Here is a 21,380-nt window from a genome sequence, read left to right as displayed (position 1 = left end):
GTTTGCCAATAGCTGCTGGCTAGTCTGAAGGAGCTGAGTCCTGGGACGGCTGCTCTGTCATGTGGAAGCTCAGTGGAGGAGCTGCGTCTGGAAGGCGTCGCTACGTCCACACCTTTCTATTGGACAGCTGAATGGTTGCCATTGTGACTACAGGATTTCTCAAACATGCATGAAAGAATCGAGGCAACACTCCAGACATGACGGCAGAATAACATATCAACACATCAAATGTAAAGCTCAAACAGTGGATTTTGCATAAAGCTGCCAATTTTATCTTTATGTTTTTTTAAGTGTAGCATTCCAGGACAGATATTACTTGTGGTCCACATTTTACAATTTTATCTTCGAACTGTTTTTTTTTTTTCAAACTGGTTTATACATTTGTGGATTTCAATCAGTCACTTCTTTATAGACACTAATGTGTTACTGCTATACTTTATTCTGTTGTTGCCAATTTGAGCCGTTAGAAAAAGCAGCCTGTTGAGTGTTGATCATTATTAAGCATCAGCCAGCATACAAGTACATACACATGATGTGTAAGATGTGCTTTCAATAAATCTCACTATTCTAAGGCCGCCAGTGGTTCCCTGAGCTGCACATGGTGCCTCGCATGTCCCTGGTCTCTATAGCTACAAAAATAAAACCATTGTTGAAAGAAGACCAGAAGACGTCCTGCAGGACAAACATGTGGAAGAAGCAGCTCTAAGCAAAAACAGCGAACACAGTATTGCAACATGAAACATCCGTGCAACGACAAAGGTCAGTAATCCTGGTAAGAATATGAACAATAACATCCATCTGCATCATGGAGACAAACCCTGCACCTTGTATCTGTACAAACTATTAGAGCTCAGTTTTTCTGCACTCCACCCTTCTTTGATGTGTTATTGCTCATCTTCACAACTTCACAAATATGACTATCTACTAACCAAAAGTTCCCTAAGGTTTGTGATTCTGATGCGGTAAAAGGTCCAACCTGTAGCTGAAGCTCTCCTGCAAAGTTCAGTCTGCAACTCGAAACTCTGCAACGTTCTCCACGTCTATTAAAACACGTTTGAGGTTTTGTGTACGTGCAACATTTCTTTAAATAGGTTTCCTGTACTTATTCAGATTAGCTATCAATTCTGAGAACATGCTCAGCATATCGGAAGCAACAGAGGCAAAACGGAAGGAACAAAACATGATTGAAACTCGTGAAGGGAAACTGGAAGGACTTAAAGCTGCAGAATTAAAAACAAAATGCCTCACACTCTGCTCCGACTGGCTGCTGAATCGTGTAGGATGTCAAGGAGAAATAAATGATACAAAGCACTTTTATTTACCCCAAACTTTACTCAAATAGTTTATGCTTACAAAGTTTTAAAGCAGCTTTATGGACAGAGATCTAAAGACGACAGCAGGACGAAGATAAAACAAGCATCTGGCCACATTATCCTACAGAAAAGCTACTTTTACTTTCCTTATCACAATTCTAGCTTAAAGGAGGAAGAAGGGGCTGGAAGTGGGAGTAAAAACTTCAGAGCACGTAACTACAGGGCTTCAAAGTATCTGAAATTTAATACTCTACAGCTAGTTGAACTAAAAACACAAACACAAGGGGAAATAAAATCCAATTTTCAGGGTGGTTGTCAAGGATACACAGATGTATCAAAGGTTCAAACTTCCTGAAATACACAATAAGTGCTTTAGCTTTAAGAGAAAGTCTGGAACAACAGAAAGTTGTCGCCTTCCATTTCCTGCACTGTAAGAAAAACAATAAACAACAAAACTCTAAAAATGTCAAACCCGTCAGCATAATAAATATAAATACATCTCAAGTTGTCTTTAGATTGGTGAAAAGCATGTGATAAAAATAGCTTTCTTCTCAATCTGGATGCATTTTAGATAAATAAAGTAACACTATTATTTACAATATTTATAATAATCCACGGGACAAAAAACAAAAAAAAGTCAGCTTGGCCCTTTAAAATGTAAGGCTTAGAGAACATGTCTGGACTTGCTTCCATCCTCACAGTAGATGCACATTAAATAATGAGCTGTTATTTAACTACACACTTAATCAGATCTGATTCAGTTTATTAAAATGATTCTATGACGGAAAATTATAGTCTGAAAAACTTAATGGAAAAAAAGAAACATCTTCGGGATCTACAACTCTTTGGGGTCAAAGTTGGAGCAGTTCACGACAAAAAGAAGAAAGCGTACATTTTAACTGCATTAGATAAATAATAAAAAAATTCCTTTAAAATCTTTATGCTCATTCATGACATATTGTTAAAATAAACAGAAAGTTGGAAATGAATAGCTGCAACCTGAACAGGAAAGCTTGATGAAGTGGTGATAGTAGAGAAAACCTACTATCACCACTTCACTCCCATTCAGTCCTAATGCTTCCAGTTCATTGATTAATGGCTTCTTCCTGAAGAATGCAGAACAGAAGTCTAACAGGACGTTTTAAAGCACAAGTCGTTTTAAGTCCCAGCCGTAGTTTAGAAATATGGAGACTTCTGGAGGAAGAGAAAGAAAGCAAACGAAGAAAAAAGACAGAAAAAAGAAAAGAGCAGAAAAGAAAGAAAAGCAAAGAAAGGAGGGGAACAGCAACCTCTGAGCTAGAAAACTAAAGAAATGAAGACTTTCACGTTTCCATAGTGATTTATTTTGGTAAAACACGGCAGCAGTCACTCCATGATGGCTCGGTAGATAACGGGCTCTATGTAGTCCTCTCTGTATCGGGAGTTGATGACTCGCTGTCGTTTGGAGTTCTGTTTGACGTTGCTCTGTGTGAATAGCTCAAAGCGCATGTCTGACGCCACCGACTGGAGACAGAACAGAGAGGGGGAGGGAGGAGGGAGAGAGGCCGCCGCGGGTCACCGCAGGTCACTGCAGGTTACTACAGATCACCATCATGCTCATTCATGACATCATGCTCATTCATGACATCATGCTCATTAAACACAGAACAGAAAATAGAAACCCAGCCTACCATTCGAGACTTGACTCGTTTGGGCAAATCCTCTTCAGGCGTGTAAATGTCTTCTCTTTTCACTGTGAGTTGTGATCCATCTTCAAACTCCACCTGTAGCACACACACACACACACACACACACACACACACACGCACACCCACATTAAAAACTTGCCACCGATATGATGTGCAGGATAGTGTGAGGGACCAGCAGCAGCAGGTTTACCATGTACATGGGGACGGAGTGGGACGCCACAAACTTAGCTCCGTACAGAAGGCCGTCTGTCCATCGCACTTGGACAGGCTGACCTGCGGAGGGCGGGCCGAGCTGGACACAGTCCCGGTTCTGGAAACATGCAGAGCAAAGTGTCAACTTTAACTGTGTGTGTGAACTTTTGAAGCTGCAGAAACTGTTACACACATTTCTATATGTGCAGAAGTAATGCAGAGATGATTGACACTCTACACAGAGCCACATACTTCAGATCAGCGGTTCAATTCCACAAAAGATTGCAACATATAGTAATTGTACGTGTTCACAGTTGATGTGATTGATTTTATCAGTCTTTCTATAATACCAGATCAGAATGTGAGTGTTTGCTCATCTAAACAAGCAGTTCATCAGGTAGAAGAAAAACAGACTGCAGAGCAGGTTCAGAAAACTGCCAGACACCATTCAGATCCACTGCTGGACGTGGCTCAAACCAGATACTTTGGGGTGAATAGATTGGAAGTGGGAAGTTCAGACTGCAGTGAAACAGTGACTCTGAGTTGCATTTGGATGAAAAGATGTATATAATTTGGGTCAGATTCTCCTGCTGTGTAAACAACAGTCATGTTCCATTCAGAAATATTCATGTTATGTCCTCCAGTCATGTTGAGACTTCAGTCTCAGCTACAGAAGGCCGTTGCTAAGGAAGTTGACTATATGCAGCATGTTAAAAGGAAGTGCAGAGAAGATTGTGTAAAGCTGAAAGTGTTACTGTGACACACTAACCTCCTTTGACCCCAGAGAGCACATGCGTCAAACTCGGGCCTGCAGGCCGACTCTGGCCCGGAACAGCCATTTCTCCAGTTGTGTACTTATCATTTTCAGTTGAATCAATTCAGTTTTTATTTTATATGTGAAATGTGATTTAACCTTAAATGCAAATCAAATGCAGAGAAAGATGTAGTACTTAACGTTTTAAAAACAGGTAGTTTTATCTGTCTGCTCTGCCACGACCCTTTCAGAACATTCATGATCCCAGTGTGATGTGACATGGAAAAGTCATACAGAATCTATGGAATCTCATCAAGAAGGAGATGAGAGGCAAGAATGAAGAATGTAGAAGAGCTGAAGGTTTCCTGAACACCTCAGCAAAAACACAGGCTGACCAGTAAAACAGATGGAGCCCAAACTAAGAGCTTCTCCTGGTCTGGACTGAAGATCCCACCTTTTTGTTGTTATTATGCAATTATCAGAGAATGTGGGGTTTTCTTCAACTGTGAATAAAATGCATCACTCAGCTGTAGGATTTTCTAGAGGTGCTATATTAATCAGCCGATTTGTGCTTTGTGTGTCCTGTTTTGTTTTTCTCTAAACAAATAATTAAAACGTGCATATATTGGTGGCTTTTTGTGTCTTCTTTCTCTTCCATACTGTTCTTTAGTTGCCATTTGCTTTATTCATATCAATAAGAAGAAAAGAGAACTGTAAATGATCAGATGATACTTCTGCTCTTTATGTTGTGACTCTATATTGCTCAGTGAAAAGATAAAGAATAAAAAAAAAACATCACAACCCTTCCTTTTGAATGGAATCATGGGAATGGATAACGGTCATGGTTTGTTTATTGGACAAACAAATAAACAAACTGACCTCGATGTCCTCTGGGAAGAGGTTGTCGCTGTACGAGCCGTCGTCAAACACCACCTCATAGAAGGTGGCGGTGGTCAGCTCCACCACCTCGCTGTAGTAGTAGCGGCAGTTCTTGTGCTTACAGATCACCTTTTGGCCCACTGACAGATCTCTCAGAGAGGCCTTGTTGCGCTGCGGAACAGAAACTGAGTATTACATCAACTCTAGCGGCAGTGAATCAAACAATGAGGCAGAAGTATGAAGGCGACGCTGTTGTTGTTAAAAAACTCGGCTCTGAGGCTTTGGCTCAGTCCACCTTTCTCTATTCTTACTATAGGTGAAAGAGAAACATTTATGCTCCAACCTGGAACATTTAAGAGTTTGGTTTAGTTGTGTAATTGCTGTGGCCCTGCTAGGTTACCTCAGGTATGACGGGCGCTCTGTGCCGGTGGCAGGTGATGAAGACGACGAACGGCCAGTCGTCTGGGTGCATGAGGATACCAGCTGCCTGAGCACAGGAGGGATGAAATGCTGTGGAGCAGCGGCCATGGGAGCACTGGACGCAGCAGCCCTTCACCTCCCTCTTCATCCGCTTCCGGCAGCACGCACACTTCTGCTCACACAACCCAGGAGGAGCACAGAGAGCAGTCAGAAAAAGGGAAAACAATAATGAAAAAGGACAAGAGGAGGATGTCCACTATCAAGGGCAGCAGCGAGACTGGAACGCACGCTGGAGCCAAGATAAGTAAAAAGGGAAATTACATCAATTTCTCGTTGATACTTGTAGTGCCATCATGGTTTTTTTTTTTCTAATTTCATTTCTGATCATGTGACCTACATCAATGAACAGAAGGTCAGCTATTGTGTTTAACAACTGGTGGTCTAACCAACACTTTCACAACACGACATAATGCAAACAGAACGTCACCAAGCCTGAAAGGGGAAGCCCTGCTGGTCATATGCACAAAGTGAAAATTGTAACATCATGTTAAGTACTAAACTTTCACCTATATGGGTTTAATCAGAAATGGTTACAACCACAAATATTGTAACACTAACACTGAAACTAGCTTGTGAGCTGGCAGTGAAATAAGGGCCGGTTGAACTATTTATTTGAAATCTCCGTAAAAAATGATGATAAATCAGTTTTATTTTCTGTTTTTGAAAATCAAGTTTTTTTTTTTCCACTAATGTTTTCATAGTTCAGAGTGATGTCAGTCACCCAATAACTGTGTTATTAATTCTTCAAGTATTTAAGTGTCTCATATCTATGCTGATGTGTTTTCTGTTTACTGCTGAGACTGGTGCAGTCATTGATAATGTGAGTAGTGGTATTAATCATGTGACATGAATAGGTACCAGTCATTATCACTACTGACCGAGTTGTTTAGCTGCTTATATATTTCTATAGTTTGTTAATGTCCGTTTTATTCTTAATATGGTTGATTTTCATTAAAACTATCTCGTATTTAACCATTAGTTTTTGAGCTCTGGCCAGTTAGAGCTAGATTGGTTTTGCATAATTTAAATTTAAACAGCCCTTATCACAGAGGGAATTAATGCTGATGGGTTTTACTTGCTTGTGAATTGTTATATTTACATTTTTTTGCAATAGAAATTTTGAACCTTTATTTATTACTTCTGTATTTTCGTCAACTGCTTCAATGTATTTGCACTGTTGACATAATTCTTCAGTAAAACTTTTCAAACACCTGATGACCAGCATGCTTTCAGTTAACAAAATCCAACACCAGAGGTCAAAATCCTTATACTGGCATCTTGTTTGACTACTTTATTTTACTTATTTTGTGTATTTTACTTATTTTGACTTTACCAGCTTTGTCAACTCACAGAAGGAATGATTGAAATAGCAGCCAATTTTAAAGTATCTTCTATAATTTATTTTTTTAAGGAAAAAAATTTATTTATATTGGAAATTAAATTTCCAATTATTTTTATGAATTGGAAATGTTATTTTCAAATCACATCACCCTGCTTTAATTAGAGGGTAAAAAAAAGTAGTTAAAGTGCCATTTTAAGTATTAAATGAGGAACTTGGAAATCTTAATCTTAATTATCTGAATTAAAAACTCAAGACACAAGTCGTTATCTCAATACAAATAAATGTAAAAGTCCTTTGTTTTGTATTCTAATATCTAATTGATGAAAATCTAAATATCAGATCAAGTCTGGAAAGTATTTTTCCCCCATGTTAATTTCTGATTAATCTTCAGATTTTCCATATTCATTGAATGAAACTCCACATTTTCATGATTGTGTAGGAGCCCTGAGAGTAGTGACAGAAGGATGTGAGAGAGAACAGGATGTAACTTTGAATCAGCAGGAATTCCCGTGATCCGTTTTAAAACAAGAGCAAACACAAAGGAAGAAAGCGCCTCTGGGCTCCTACCAGTCTGAAGCGAGGCAGTGGGATGGCAGAGAGGTCGATGGGGGTGCGCTTGGTGATGTTGACAAAACGCGCTTCCAGGACGGTGATGGCACACAGAACATGGACCCATCTGAGGGAAAGGTAAACATAAACCATAAAGTCTGGATTAATCAAACAAATAACTTTTTCAAGGTAAAAGCAGCTAAACATGATGAGGATACTATCGATAGAGTACAAATGCCTATTGAAAGGAATTTCTAGTTTGACCCTGGAAAAAATGACGAAATTAGTATCAGACTATGACTCAATGTGCCCTTTCACCTACTGATTTCCTGCCCTTGCTTTAGCACACAGTTGAAACAGAGATGTACTGATAAGGTTCAGGTCCTTTTCAATGCAAATTTCAGATTTTTGTTCCAGATTTGACTTGTTACTTTAAATACTACAACACAAAAGGGAAAAAAATATGTGCAGTACATTTTATGACTGTTTTGAATTTAATCCCAAGAAAATTCCAATTAGTACATCAATAATAATGATCCCAATCTTTATCAGATTTTCTTTTAATACTCAAAAGTACATTAACTGTTGATAAATGGATTTTAATGCAATTAATGGATCTGCACAACTGCAGTATTCTAATATTTACATTTATTTACATGCAGGCTGAATGGTAAATCAGTAGGAAATTAGAGTAGGGCTGGTATTGTGGCTTAAAAAAATTATTTTTGTATGGATTTTTTCATACAAAATATGATTTTAATCAATTATTTTCCTCTCTTAAGAAGAGATTACAAATGATAGAAAATATTTTCTTATACTTGCTTTCATTTCAATCATCTCTTCTGGGAGTGGACCTGAATTTGAATAAATACAAGCTGTAAAACTTCTGCTTGAAAACCAAGATGAGAAGCCCTGGACAGGCTGACATCACTGAATTATAGAAACACACCATTTGTGTTGGTAGAAAAATTAAATCTTCATGAACAGAAAATTCTGTTAAACTGATAAAATCATTTTATTGCCAAGCATACTTTAGAGTAAAAGGAAAATCAAAGATTTTTTTTTATGCACAACAGTCAGACATAATTTTTTTTAAATTTCCTGTAACATTTCCTGTTGCTTTCAGTCACTTACCCCACGCTGAATAATTAAGCAGTGACAGTTCTGTAATAACTCAGCACATGCAGTGTAAGCTCTGTTTTTGTTGTGTGGCATTAACCAGCATCAAGTTGAACAAACTGTCACTAACCTGATTACATTTTGGAGACGACACTAAAACCACCAGAGTTCATTTCTGAACCTCCAGAAAAACTCAATCATCTTTGGTGCTTTTGTAAGAAAGAAAAAACATTAAGTCATATTTTCCCTGCCTCTACTACTCACTTGTCATTGTTGGCTCTCTGCAGGGCTCCACCTCTCAGTGAACACAGGCAGCAGTCCTGAAGGAGGGAACAAGAAATTTGTCTGTCATAACAGTCCTTGCACCTCGAGGAGCGTCCGACTGGGTTAGATAATTAATGTTGATTCATTTTAATCTAGAGCCATGAAAGTAACAAGGAAACTGAGATCAGTGGCATTTTCAAAGGTTCTGACCAGCAATAATAATTTTAGATTCTACATAAAAACAATTACTATGTAAAACAAATTACTTAGGTGGAGGTGGGAGACAGAACTAATCCAAGTTAAGAAATATTAAATAATTTAACGAACTGAACAACAATATAAATAAAAAAAATATATTTACAAGTGAAACTACTATAAATAAATGGCATCTCAGATGTCTTTACCAACTCAGCACTGCCCACTAGTGGAAGACAACGGTCAACCATATGAAGCACACAGGACTGCTGAGAGTCAGGAAGCCACTTTGAAGACTAACATGTGGAGAACTGTTCCCCATGACAATATCTCAAGGAGCAAAAAATGCTCCAACCAGCTAACTGCTAATAGAAACATGAGAGAAGCCAAGAAACTAACCTCAGTGATGGCACCCGCCTCACAGCGAGCGCATAGCCAGTTGTCTATCTCCGCCTCTTCTTCAGAAACGCCATAGCAGCCTAAGCATGAGCAGAAAGAAACAAGTCATACATTCCTGAGGTGTACTGAAACAAAATGTCAAGGATTTCTCATTCTTCATTAAAAATACTTTGAAGTAAAAATATATGTAAAATCAACACTTTACTCCATAATAAAACTTAAATCTGAAAAACAGTTTAGAAAATCTGACAATTTCAGATTTTCTATAAGCAAAAGCTTATTGTGTCTCAGCTATTTTAAGTTTACTATCCATTTACAGGTCATTTCTGAGTGCCTCTGCAGAGACTGGATTGTTTTTCAGACCGTCGATCCAGAGAGGTGGGCTTACTTGTATGCACTCGAACGCAGCACTGAGCACAGCTGATGAGGCGGCTCGTCCCGTCCTCAGCGACGTGAGGATTGGACAGCTGACCCTGTACGCCATCGTTTGTTCTGGCCGAATGCGTGTTGAAGCACATTTCAGGGATGAGCGGCCTGGACCACTGACAGCCTCCTGGGCGGTTCACCAGCATCAAGCTGGAGCTCTCATCACCAGACTCAGACTATAAGGAGAGCAGAACGTAAAGAGTTTACTTCACTCCAACGCTTTGGCATTTCAAACTCAGTGAACTGATGCGCAGTTACTTAAACCTTACAACGTTACATTAACTGACCTACCAGACTTCATTTGTAAGTATTTGACTGTTTTCCGGACGATTACTAATTTTTAAACAGCTTGATTTGGGCGATATTAATATTTTTGTTGGTATCGCCGGCTGTTAAAATGTTAAGATTTATGGGGCCATAAGCAGCTGCTTAGTTCATCTATGGCTTACATTGGCTCTTAGCATGGGCAGCATTACATCATGTCTTTAGATCCACCAGATTAGATAAGTGGTATTTAATAAAAGTGAAAGTAATGTATATTTATTTTCATTGTATTTCTTGTTTGTGGTTATCAAGACTCTAGCTGTGTATTGTAAGTACTGTCAACAATGTCATCCAGTAACACAATAACCCTGTAATATTTCTACATTTCCTGTCAGAGTAACATTTCATCCAAAATCACGGTTGACCGCCTGGAACCCCGACCGCCAGAGTTAGCAAGTTTTCTGGAGGAAACCCCAGAACTGCAATAAGGATTTCTAAATATAATGGAAAATAAATCATAAAGTATAAAATCACTGAGAGCACAAAGCACAGGATCTCTGATTAAAGATCTAATTGATTAAAGTATGGCTAACATCGCAGGGAACATCCCTGAAAAGACACATATATAGTAGCTGTTTACAGTGCAGCTGTCCTGTAAGCTGGTACCTGCTGGTAAGTGTAGAAGAGCAGACAGATGGAGCAGTAAGGAGGCTGCTGGCCCATCATTTTGTTGTAGTCCCACTCTGCCTGGGGATTGTAAGGCTGACTCTGCCACAGTTGGCTCAGAGGCTTGGCCCACTCCTCCTTCTCTTCTTGTTCAACCTCTATGTTGACATCCTGATCTGGAGACAAGAGGGAGAAATGTTTTAATAATGAAAAGCAATGATTTTTGAACCAAACTGTGATAAAAATTAAATTAATTAAAAAATGGAGTCAAAGTGCCATCTTGCAGTGAGGACTACACAGTTTCATACCTTCATCCCCGCACGTCTCTCTGATCAGAAGAGGGTGATGGCGAGGCAGCCGACAAAGCTCTTCTTCCTGCTCCTGTTTTTTTGACTCAAGCTTGCAGTAAGACTGCTCTTCTAATACCTTCTGGAGAAAAAGGAGAACAGCATATCTTTAAAATAAGCATCACATCGTCGCTCTGGACACCTTAAAATGTGGAGATTTTAATCTTCTTGAAACATTGGGGCCCACTGGGGCCTCTGTACTCGTGTGTCAAATCCTAATCAAATTCAGCCTAACCATGTCATCAAACTCCGCTCCCTTGAACTACTTACATAAGTGTGAGGAATCACCTGGACCTCATCCTGCTTGTGTTGCTCTGCAGGAATGGTGTCTTTCGGGACGATAATGCCACTGTCCAGTAGCGGACACTCGTTATTCTGTAGTTTAAACAGTAGATTCAGTGGATCCAGAAGATCAATAATGGCAGAGAGCAAATTCAGGGTAAAACGGTTGATAAAAGCGTTTTCTGCCATGAGAATGACTTAGTTAAGACTTTTTTTAGTATAGTTAGTATGAGAGGAAGAGTGTCAAGCAGTGAAAACACACCAGTTCAGAGACACTGAAGGATGCCTCAGTTCAGCAATAGATTAACATCACAATTTGATCCCCAATGATTACGTTTACCATCATTGGAAATAAAAGTCACTGAAGTAGCTTTTTCTTTACTCAGAGCGGAATGATGACAATAACCTCAGCAAATGTTAAAAACAACAACTATGTGCACAAATTTGAATTCCCTACAGATTTCTTTCTAATTTAATATGTCCAAGACCAACTGTTTACATAAACCCATGTTAATCTTCAGCAGGTTGCTAAGAAAAAGAGTGTTTCTGAAGCCATCTGAATATAAAGACTTGATCCTGTATGGCTGGTTTCCTGGTCCAGACCTAGTTTTAATGAGACATTGCACAAGATGGAGAGAATAACAAAAGAGAATGTCTTTCACTTTCTTCAAATGTTCTTGACACAGTTCAACAGGACAATTATCCCAAACTACTGACTGCCTCAAAGCTGTGTTTCTGCCAAGAAACCAAGCAATGGCTTTGTTACATGTGACTTCAATGGAATTTGATATTGGACATTTGTGAGGATGCATGCATATAATATTCCTAACATAAAGATTTTTGAACCTCTGTAGACTAGAGAAAATCTAGTCAAATAAAAAAATATATATATAAAAAATAAAAAATCTTTTGGACCAAGTTGATATCTTAAATAAAATGAAATGTCTTGGCTTTTATATAACTATATATATAGATATAGGAAAATATCTATATATCTATATTAGTATACTATATATAGATAACTATATAGATATAGGGATATATATATATATATAGTGCCATCAAGTGCCAAAAATCAATGCTATCCTTGTGTGTATGTAAACTTTTGACCAAGACTGTAGTATTAATCACTGCCAGTTTAATGCCAAGAGAAAGGGTAGAATTGGTATTGTTACTGCATCACATTAAACAAGCTAGGCGAGTTGTGCAGAGAGTAAAGTTAGTAACGTTAGCAAGAGCACAGAGAACAAAAAGGGCCTAAACACTAGCCATGTAACAAGGCCCTAGTCACAATCTTAAAGGGGCAGTATTATGATTCTCCAGCAACACTGAATCATGTTATAGCACAAACAAATAACTATGTTAACTTCAGTTTTTAAAATGCTACAGATTTTAAACGTGACTTAAAAGAAATTTGACATTGTATATAAATGCCTTGAAATTGAGCCTCTGTCTCTTTCAAAACTCCTTCTCTTTCTGAAACTCCACTTTAATGTTTTTATCAGCGCTGAGAAGTAGCTCTACAATGAGCTCAGACGATTCACAGATCCACCAGGTGTTTGCTAGTTCGAAGGAGCTGAGAGAGGAGTCTCAGGGGAAGGGCTGCTCAGAGAGGTGGAAACTCAGAAACTTGAAGCCAGAGATCCACCCAGGCATTTTATACAGCTGAATGGTTGACATGAAGATGAAAGAATTTCTCAAAAATGTGTGAAAAAGTCAAGACAACACTTCAGGTATGTTTTTGATTAGGGAATAATACAACATGATGTAAAGCTCAAATGATAATACTGCCCCTTTAGCATCTGATTATCCTGACATGTTAGAGGTGAACATATATTTAGATATGTGGAAGAACTTTTAGAAAGCAGTATAGTTCCCCCTCACGTTTGGCAGTAAGTATTGTTTTAAGTCCAGTGACACAGACCTTTCGCTTGTTGGCTCTGGAAGACTCCATCTTGACTTTGCTGAGGTCATGGAGTTGTGTCTGGCTTTGTGTGGGGGCCGACCTAGCCTCAGCTTTAGGTTTCTCCATTCTAGCTGGGTCTTGAATGAACTGTATTTTTTCAGGCTTGTCATTGTTTTGGTTCTGGAGTGCTTGTGATTGATTAAGTTTCTCTTGTATCTGAAGAACGGAGGCTCCAGGCTGAAGCTGTGCGAGTTCCTGGCCCAGCGGAACCGGTAAAGCCTGGACCTGTGTCAGCGTGCAGGCTTTGCTCTGAAGGCGTCGGGGCTGCTGCTCCTTAGCGTAGCTGTGGATTTGGAGCTGCTTGTGATGATCCTGCTGCTTTTCTGACGAGTAGCTTTGCACCAGGAGAGTGTCTTTTGAACTCAAAGTCCTGTGAAAGAGCAGACTGGCCACACCCATTTTACGCACATGTTGAGCAGGGGCTTCTGTCCACATCGGCGCTGCTGAAACCGACAGATGCCCATTTCTGGGCCTGGTTTGTGAAGAGATTGCAGGTGCTCGAGTCTTGGTGTAATGAGGAGGACGGCCTCCGTCACCGTTGCTCTGCGACATGCTCCTATGAAATGGGTCCATTAGCGTAAGCTTTGTTGGCGTGACAACCAACTTTGGCGGCCCTGGAAATAAAATGAGAAAAGACAATATATTTTCTTTCCCCACAGAGTAACTAAGACCAAACAGGAAGTACTTGCAATGAATGTATCACCTTTATTTCTTCTGCCATCGTGTGCCACTGCTCGGTGAGGGATGAGGCTCAGCCTGGGCCTCTTTCCATACTCCTCGTCATCGTCCTCATCTTTGGGGACAACCTCATCAGGCACCTCCAAACAAACACGGTGTCTTTTGGCCTCTATCCGTTGCGTGCTGAAGAAACAAACAGGACAAAGGCTACCAACATATGTTCAAATTTCTATTGTTTGCTGAATCATTTGGAGGCTATTTTAGTTTGATTGTAAAGTTTTGCATGTTTAAGTGGGTCAATTTCAACAATTCTTTCTTAAAAATTTCATGAAACATTATTTTAAAAGTGCCCTCTAGTGAACTGATGGGTTTGACTGCTGGCAGTAGTGGTGAAGCTAAAGTGGACGCTGGTGTCTAGCTTGAATCAAATGTCTTAGATCAATATGGTTTCTATTGTTGCCTCTTGCATCTATTTAGAACATTTGCCCCCTGACACTACAATACCTTTTCCTTTCTCCATCCTCACAGCCACTCTCGTTGAAGCTGCTGTCGCTGCTGCTGCTGAAAGAGTTGCCCAAAAATTCCCTAGCCTCTGGGGTAGGCTTTGAGTGGTCGATGGGCACCGTATCTCGCCCTGCCAGCCACTGTTCATAGCGGTCTGGCTGGTACTTCCTGACAAAAACATCCATTGAAATCTTCACCATGTCTTTACGGCATGAGCACTGAGGGAGGAAGAGAAAGCAAGACACGGGCTTTAGTTGATTTAATTTAGGGTTAAATCAACTAAATTAAATAAACAATTAAAAGCATGCATGCTTTATCTGGTCCTCACCAAAACAGCTTGCTTGCCATACTCGATCCATCTCTCCGTAGCAAAGTTGGTGGACTCAGCACAATTGAAACCGTGGTTGAAACCAGCGTGATAGGCATAGGGGAAAGTAATCATAAATTCACCAGCTTCCTGAGTGATCTACAGAAACAGGAATACACTAATTAGAAACTACACATTAAGCTTTTAGCTTGTTTCAAAGGTACAAATCACTATTGAAAATGTTAAACGAACATTTACCTTTTCAAATGGAATGCTGTATTTCTTCAGTATTGAAGGAGAGATCAGAGTCATTTTATGCCTTAAAAAGGCTTCACAATTTTGAGAACTACCAGGAAAAAATCCTAAAGGAGAAGAATAAACAGGTTAAAGAACAACCTCTAAAGTAGCCTGGTTAATCAGATGATATTCTTTTCAACGAAAGTGGACTTGCTGCTGATGAAGATCCAATAAAGTGTTTTGGTGGGGGGTTTTGCCTTCAGCGTTTTAATCAGAACTGAATCTCGGTATTATCCAACTCTCAACAGCATTGCAGCCATTCAGTGAGGAAAATCCCCTAAACTGAACTTCATTCTCCCATAACTTATGTGATCAACAGTTTTCTAGGAAACCATTCACCTCTAAAGAACTTTGCTCTGTGCAGCCTTACCTTTGGCCAGACGCTCCAGTCTCTTCCCATGCTCTGGGGAAACACAATACCTAGAAACAACCAAAAGAGAAAGATGTTTAGATTCTACAAGCATTTAGTTTCATTAACTGTTGTTAAGCCTTTTGGAAGAGAAAAAAATCTTGAAGTCAAATGCACAAAGGCAAGGATGTCTCCTCTTGTATAACAAATTAAGTCCATAAACATTTGTGATAACGTTAATTTTATTTATTTTCTGAAATATGGATAGAGTGAGAGGTTTGACTGATAGGCCAGCCTTACAGTTCATGTCTGCACATTTGAAATTAACAATAGTCTCCTCACTGTTACCAACTCAGCAACTTTCCTGCAATATTTAGCAACATATCAGACCAACCAACATTTTCTGGCCAATCACCGACTTGCCAATTCCAATTTTGGCCTATACCAATGTTTAATTCTGAAAAGTCGCTAAATATAGTGACAAATGTAGCACCAGGTGGGCATGTCTCAGTTGGTCCTCTCTTACTGCAGTGCAAAAAGGGACAGTGGCTGATTTTTAAACCTTTACAGAAACAGACAAGATCAGTGGATAAGATCGGTTTGACATGCAAGTATCGGGCTATATTCCAAAATTAAGGAAATAGGGGCCGATTTATTGGCGCACCCCTAATTCTATTATGAGAAAATTAGGTTTTATGGTTTCAATAAAAACATCTACCAGCAAGATAGTTGTTCAAAGATTCTTGACTGCGAATTATACAGTCATCAGTAAGTAATGAATAATATAATATTAAATTATGCAAGATTTTTTTGTGTTTTCATGACTACCTCTAATTCATGACAGTTGACTTCAAGGAATAAATAATATGCAGTAACTTAGCAACAAGAGTACAAAAGGTTTAAGTGGAAATAGGAAGGGACAAAATAGTCAAAATGGGGCTTCAAATTGGCTGGAGCCTTATGTATATCTGTGTTAAACCTAAGCTGCTGGTTTTTTTTTTAAATTACCCTACTATGCTTGCGCAGAAACTCCCAATAGATTTTAAAACACCTCCACATTTCCAGCAACTTTCAAAGAAAATCTGGGAAAGGCCTTACCACGACTTGGGCTCTCCAAAATGCAAGTAGTTGATGCTGTAAAGGTCCATGTCCTCAGTGTGCCATGCAAAGGTGGTTTTCCACATTCCAAAATACAAGTAGGGGGTATTAACACCCTCAATAGTTATTCCACTGTCACGCTCCACAGTGTCCAAAATGGTTCCCAAGTGGCAAATATTCCATTCCTCAATATCCTGCCAGAGTACAGTTCCAGGTTAAGTTACAGCAGTCACATGGGCAAATATGAATACCGATGTTCTAACATCAGCTTGACCAATCACATAGACACTACATCACAACCAGAAATGTGTAATGATGACCACCACATCTGCAACATCTAATGAGTATCGACTCACAGGGTCATACAGGCTTCCGTTGACATCTGCTCCATATAGAGGAGGGTTAAATGTTAAATTCTTCCAGTATTTCCTTTCCAGCTCCTCAAAATCATCATAATGTGGGCTGCAGAACCTGAAAAAGGCATTCAGGGCAGTTAACACCAAACTTTTTCTTTTGTAGCTTTAAACAATCAGAATTACAAGCACATGAATCCTACTTGTCACTGTTAGCAATCTTGCGAAACTCTTTCACAGTCATGGCTCTCTTCTGAATGTTGTACTGAGTGAAAAGGCCTGACTGTCCAGTCACCACCTGCTGAATGGGTGCAGGAATCACCAAATCGTCTATGTCCTCATAAGAACCCCGAGGTCTCCACTCCTTTGGTGGAACAATCTGAAAGAAGGGTTAGCAGATGGTGTTATCTCAGCTATCAACTGATCCATGGCGGAATTGGAATCTTATTTTTCTACATCCCAACATCAGATATTAGTTACCTTTGCTAATCCTGCTCTGTGTGCTCCCTTGGACTCTATATATGCAATATAGCGGCTGAAATTTTTGAATTCTTCAGCAGTGGGATAAAACGTCATGATACCTTTGGAACCATGATTTTGAGAGAGTGCCTCTGATGCCATCTTTTATTTCTGGTGCGGCTCCTGCACATTGAAAAGAGAGACTTTTTTTTTTTCTTCTTTTAGCACAATTTAAAGCGTCTTGTAAAAGTTATTACACCTCGTATATTTTTGTAAATATTCTATTTTATCTTTTAGACAACATTGAAGATCTGACACTTTGATACAATGTAAACACTGCAAAGAAAATCTTACAATGCATTTTTGTTTAGTTTCTAGAGTAAATACCTAAATACACCTGAAATAGGACAGAAATATCTTACAAGTATGACTGGATGAAATAGCTGAAAAGCTTATTATGATACAAGGTTTTCATAGCAATCATTATTAATAATTATTGATTTGTTTTTTTATTTAAAATAATCACCAGTCTATGTGATTTTTCAATATACATTGTTATTGGTTCATTGTCCAGTAGAAGTATCTTTTCTGCAAGCTATAGGAGCATGGTTGAAGTCTATAATTTCTTAATGTATAATAAAAAAGTTATTGCACATTAGATTATTTTACTTAGAACTTGGAAAAAATGTCTTGTTGTAAGTTCCAGGACACCAACCCTGAAGAACTGGAGATGACACCACTGTTCGAGACTCACTGGATGAAAAACACATTTACTATTAAATCACTAAGCTGTTCTAGTCAAAGCTAAAATGGTGGAATTTATATCTGATGCAGGTTACAGAATAATTATGTAAAGAAAAAAAAAGATGTTTCCCACATCATTGATGGTACTGGGCTGCATGTAGCAAGAAATCAGCTAATGACTGTGGAAGATTTTTAGCTCCACTGGCCAGTCAGAAACTCAAAAATCAGATTTTTCTCTGATCATGATCCCAGTAACAACTGCACTCCTTATTGTAAAGATGTAAGGAGTTTTTTTAAAAGTAAACTAAAATACTTCTAACAATTTTGAGGCTTGTATGTGATTAACTCAAGATACTGAGCAAGAGAGCAAAACTTAAAGCAAGTACCATGAAGCCTGAACAGAGCTGCTCTGTTTGATCATTTCAGCCTCTGTCTATTATCAATCTAGCACGATTGATTTGAAATATTGATCTAGTTAACAGAAGGGAGAGGACTCCTGATAAGGCACCAAGCTAGTAGAGGAATCTGATTTACTATTTAATGATATTGTTTGTCTGAGAAAACAATGGACTAGAAATTGGGTATAAAGAACCTGAGTGATATATAATTCTGTTGCCATGAAAAGACAAGTAAGACATTCTTTTTTATTTAAGAAAAAAATGACTATTTAGAATTGTCAGACAATTGTGATCTTTTCCCCACTGAGTAATCTATTTGAAAACAACTGACAAGTTTCTAGTAATATCTTAAAATACATAGATATATTCTTATGTACACAAATGATCAGATTTTTTAATATTTACATTTTCAAACAACCCCAACTCTAACCCAGTGCTTCTCAAATAGTGGGGCGGGCCCCCTTTGGGGGGCGCGGTGCGATACCTGGGGGTGCGCGTGTGATCCTGGGGAACAGGCTTTTTTTTGGCCGAACCAGTATAAAGTGTAATTGCGCACAGTAGGCGGCAGTGGCGCTCTCATTGTTACTTCTGTCACGTTTGCGACAGTGCAACATTTTACGACTTACAAGACAACAGGTTTGCCTTGGTTAGCAGTGTTAAGTCAACAAAAACCTCCGACTGCGTTCTGTCTATGGCCTCCGTTATTCAACAACCCCCAACATGAAAAAGTTTTTCACAGGGATGAAAAGAAAAGCGGAGAGAGACAAAGATAATGAGACAACAGAAAGTCAACCGAAAGCTAAGAAGAGGAAATACGACGAAGCGTATTTAGCGCTTGGCTTCACTGTGACTACAGTTGGAGAAGAGGAAAGACCGCTGTGTTTGCTGTGTCTAAAAATGCTCGCAGCGGACAGCATGAAGCCAAATAAATTAGCGCGTCACTTAAATACGTTACATCCCAATCACGCCGATAAGCCGCTAGAGTTTTTTCAGCGAAAAATGTTAATAAGGAAAAAATGTTATGCAGAGATGGATAGTCACGGTGGGGAGTGGGGGGCGCGAATAGTTTTCTTCTTGCTAGGGGGGGCGTAACGGAAAATAATTGAGAAGCACTGCTCTAACCCATTGATAGCATTTTTTCAAAAAGATACATATTCTGAACAGGCGTTCAAATGTCGATAGACCCATCTCTTCTCAACCAATTATTCTCTGATATAAACTATTTTTAAGGCTCTAACATGTTTAACATACCCGCATTTCATGTTACTTTGAAGCTAGTATGAATTCAGTCTGGATGCTGCCGCGCACAGAAATAATCGCTCGTGATTGGTTAAGAACTGGTCTCTTTAAATTTCCCCGAAATGTGGCTAGCTCCCGTGCTAATGAAACAAGCTACATCAGTCAACGACTCTGTGGCAAAGCAGAATATAAAGTTAGAAAAGATAGAAAGTATTATTCAGCGGATACTGTAAATATGGCAATGACAACCAAAGCGCTAACTTTGTAAACAACAATAAACAGATTGGGAAACAATGGCAGGGTGTATTAAGAACTCTAACCCCATTAAGCCCGACATGGGATGTGGCTACGCTCAGTATCAGATGTTCCTTCCCACAGAAACATTTATATGCATCTTGGGCAGACTTAGCTTTAGCATATTCATGGTAGTTTAAAAACGAACTTATATTAACCCTCCATTTGAACGAATGTCTGAGCCAAAATATTGCAACTGGCAAGCAAATTCTCTATATATACCAAGGCATGGCCTGCGCCTCCACCAATAGCAACTCCATTAGCTTCACAGTAGCTCCTGTGGCTAACAGACTATGTCCACCGGATTAGCATTTGAGTTCAGTAGTTCACGTTCTGCGTCCAAGCGACGTCGACGTGTAGATACATACCTCCTGCTTTAGATATGACCGAACGCTGTCCTTTATGGAGCAAATAAATTGTAGTTAACCAAAAGGACGAACAGCATACCACAGAGAAGATAGCCTGCTAACTAACTAACAGAACATCACAGTCCTCCATTACCACTTCTACGCATGAACACGCATCTCGTAAGTTGTTTACCACAAGACGCACGGGGCACGCTTAGCCAATCAGATGGCGAGTTTCTTGGCTTAGCTCAGTGCTTCTCAAATAGTGGGGCGGGCCCCCTTTGGGGGGCGCGGTGCGATACCTGGGGGTGCGCGTGTGATCCTGGGGAACAGGCTTTTTTTTGGCCGAACCAGTATAAAGTGTAATTGCGCACAGTAGGCGGCAGTGGCGCTCTCATTGTTACTTCTGTCACGTTTGCGACAGTGCAACATTTTACGACTTACAAGACAACAGGTTTGCCTTGGTTAGCAGTGTTAAGTCAACAAAAAGCTCCGACTGCGTTCTGTCTATGGCCTCCGTTATTCAACAACCCCCAACATGAAAAAGTTTTTCACAGGGATGAAAAGAAAAGCGGAGAGAGACAAAGATAATGAGACAACAGAAAGTCAACCGAAAGCTAAGAAGAGGAAATACGACGAAGCGTATTTAGCGCTTGGCTTCACTGTGACTACAGTTGGAGAAGAGGAAAGACCGCTGTGTTTGCTGTGTCTAAAAATGCTCGCAGCGGACAGCATGAAGCCAAATAAATTAGCGCGTCACTTAAATACGTTACATCCCAATCACGCCGATAAGCCGCTAGAGTTTTTTCAGCGAAAAAAATGTTAATAAGGAAAAAATGTTATGCAGAGATGGATAGTCACGGTGGGGAGTGGGGGGCGCGAATAGTTTTCTTCTTGCTAGGGGGGCGTAACGGAAAATAATTGAGAAGCACTGGCTTAGCTTTTCAGTAGCTTTATTTAGAAATGTACTCAGAAATGCAATTATACGTTAATTTGATGCATTTTAAACAAAAAGAAGAACATTTTGTTGCTAGTTAAAGGATTTATTACACCAACATAGTCATAACAGAAGCCAAATTATATACTTTTAAAAAGTGTATTAGTGATTATTTAGGAAAAAAATGAGCCCACGAACAAGTTTAACTTTAAACTCTTGAACTAGAATTTAGATTTTTACTATTTAATAAT

At 39.3% G+C, this 21,380-nt stretch overlaps 1 protein-coding gene across 10 annotated transcripts; it reads right to left on the bottom strand.

Moving 5' to 3' along the window:
- Nucleotides 1-1,295: 1,295 nt before the first annotated feature.
- kdm4ab (lysine (K)-specific demethylase 4A, genome duplicate b) lies at nt 1,296-21,235 on the bottom strand. Of its 10 annotated transcripts, none has more exons than XM_055033109.1 (23): nt 20,398-21,235; nt 17,192-17,353; nt 16,915-17,090; nt 16,715-16,829; nt 16,359-16,552; nt 15,282-15,331; nt 14,873-14,976; nt 14,636-14,773; nt 14,308-14,525; nt 13,829-13,986; nt 13,084-13,739; nt 11,148-11,252; nt 10,839-10,959; nt 10,531-10,706; nt 9,563-9,776; nt 9,175-9,254; nt 8,581-8,636; nt 7,216-7,324; nt 5,227-5,418; nt 4,827-4,997; nt 3,192-3,311; nt 2,984-3,076; nt 1,296-2,816 (listed from the first exon to the last, which is right to left on the bottom strand). In XM_055033109.1, the coding sequence occupies exons 2-23, from the start codon at nt 17,330-17,332 to the stop codon at nt 2,679-2,681; spliced, it is 3,525 nt and encodes a 1,174-aa protein (XP_054889084.1). In that variant the 5' UTR covers nt 17,333-17,353; nt 20,398-21,235; the 3' UTR covers nt 1,296-2,678. The 10 variants fall into 10 exon arrangements, with proteins under 10 accessions (XP_054889084.1, XP_054889087.1, XP_054889088.1 ...); XM_055033112.1 differs by lacking the exon at nt 20,398-21,235 and adding an exon at nt 20,214-20,390 and having other exon boundaries at nt 10,839-10,956; XM_055033113.1 differs by lacking the exon at nt 20,398-21,235 and adding an exon at nt 20,214-20,390 and having other exon boundaries at nt 11,166-11,252.
- Between the last annotated feature and the right edge of the window lie 145 nt (nt 21,236-21,380).

Source organism: Poeciliopsis prolifica, unplaced genomic scaffold (genome assembly GCF_027474105.1).
Source record: "Poeciliopsis prolifica strain line A6 unplaced genomic scaffold, Auburn_PproV2 SCAFFOLD008, whole genome shotgun sequence".
Taxonomy (NCBI): Eukaryota; Metazoa; Chordata; class Actinopteri; order Cyprinodontiformes; family Poeciliidae; genus Poeciliopsis; species Poeciliopsis prolifica.
This window is presented reverse-complemented; position numbering and strand designations above follow the sequence as displayed.

Bases quoted from the DNA above. Each gene is read 5' to 3' on its own strand.
- kdm4ab (XM_055033109.1), bottom strand. From the start codon at position 17,332: ATGGCATCAGAGGCACTCTCTCAAAATCATGGTTCCAAAGGTATCATG. The intron at 14,526-14,635 runs GTGAGGACCAGA...TTCCTCCCTCAG, and splicing joins ATGGCAAGCAAGCTGTTTTG to TGCTCATGCCGTAAAGACAT. The intron at 10,707-10,838 runs GTATGAAACTGT...TCTTGTCTCCAG, and splicing joins AGAGACGTGCGGGGATGAAG to ATCAGGATGTCAACATAGAG.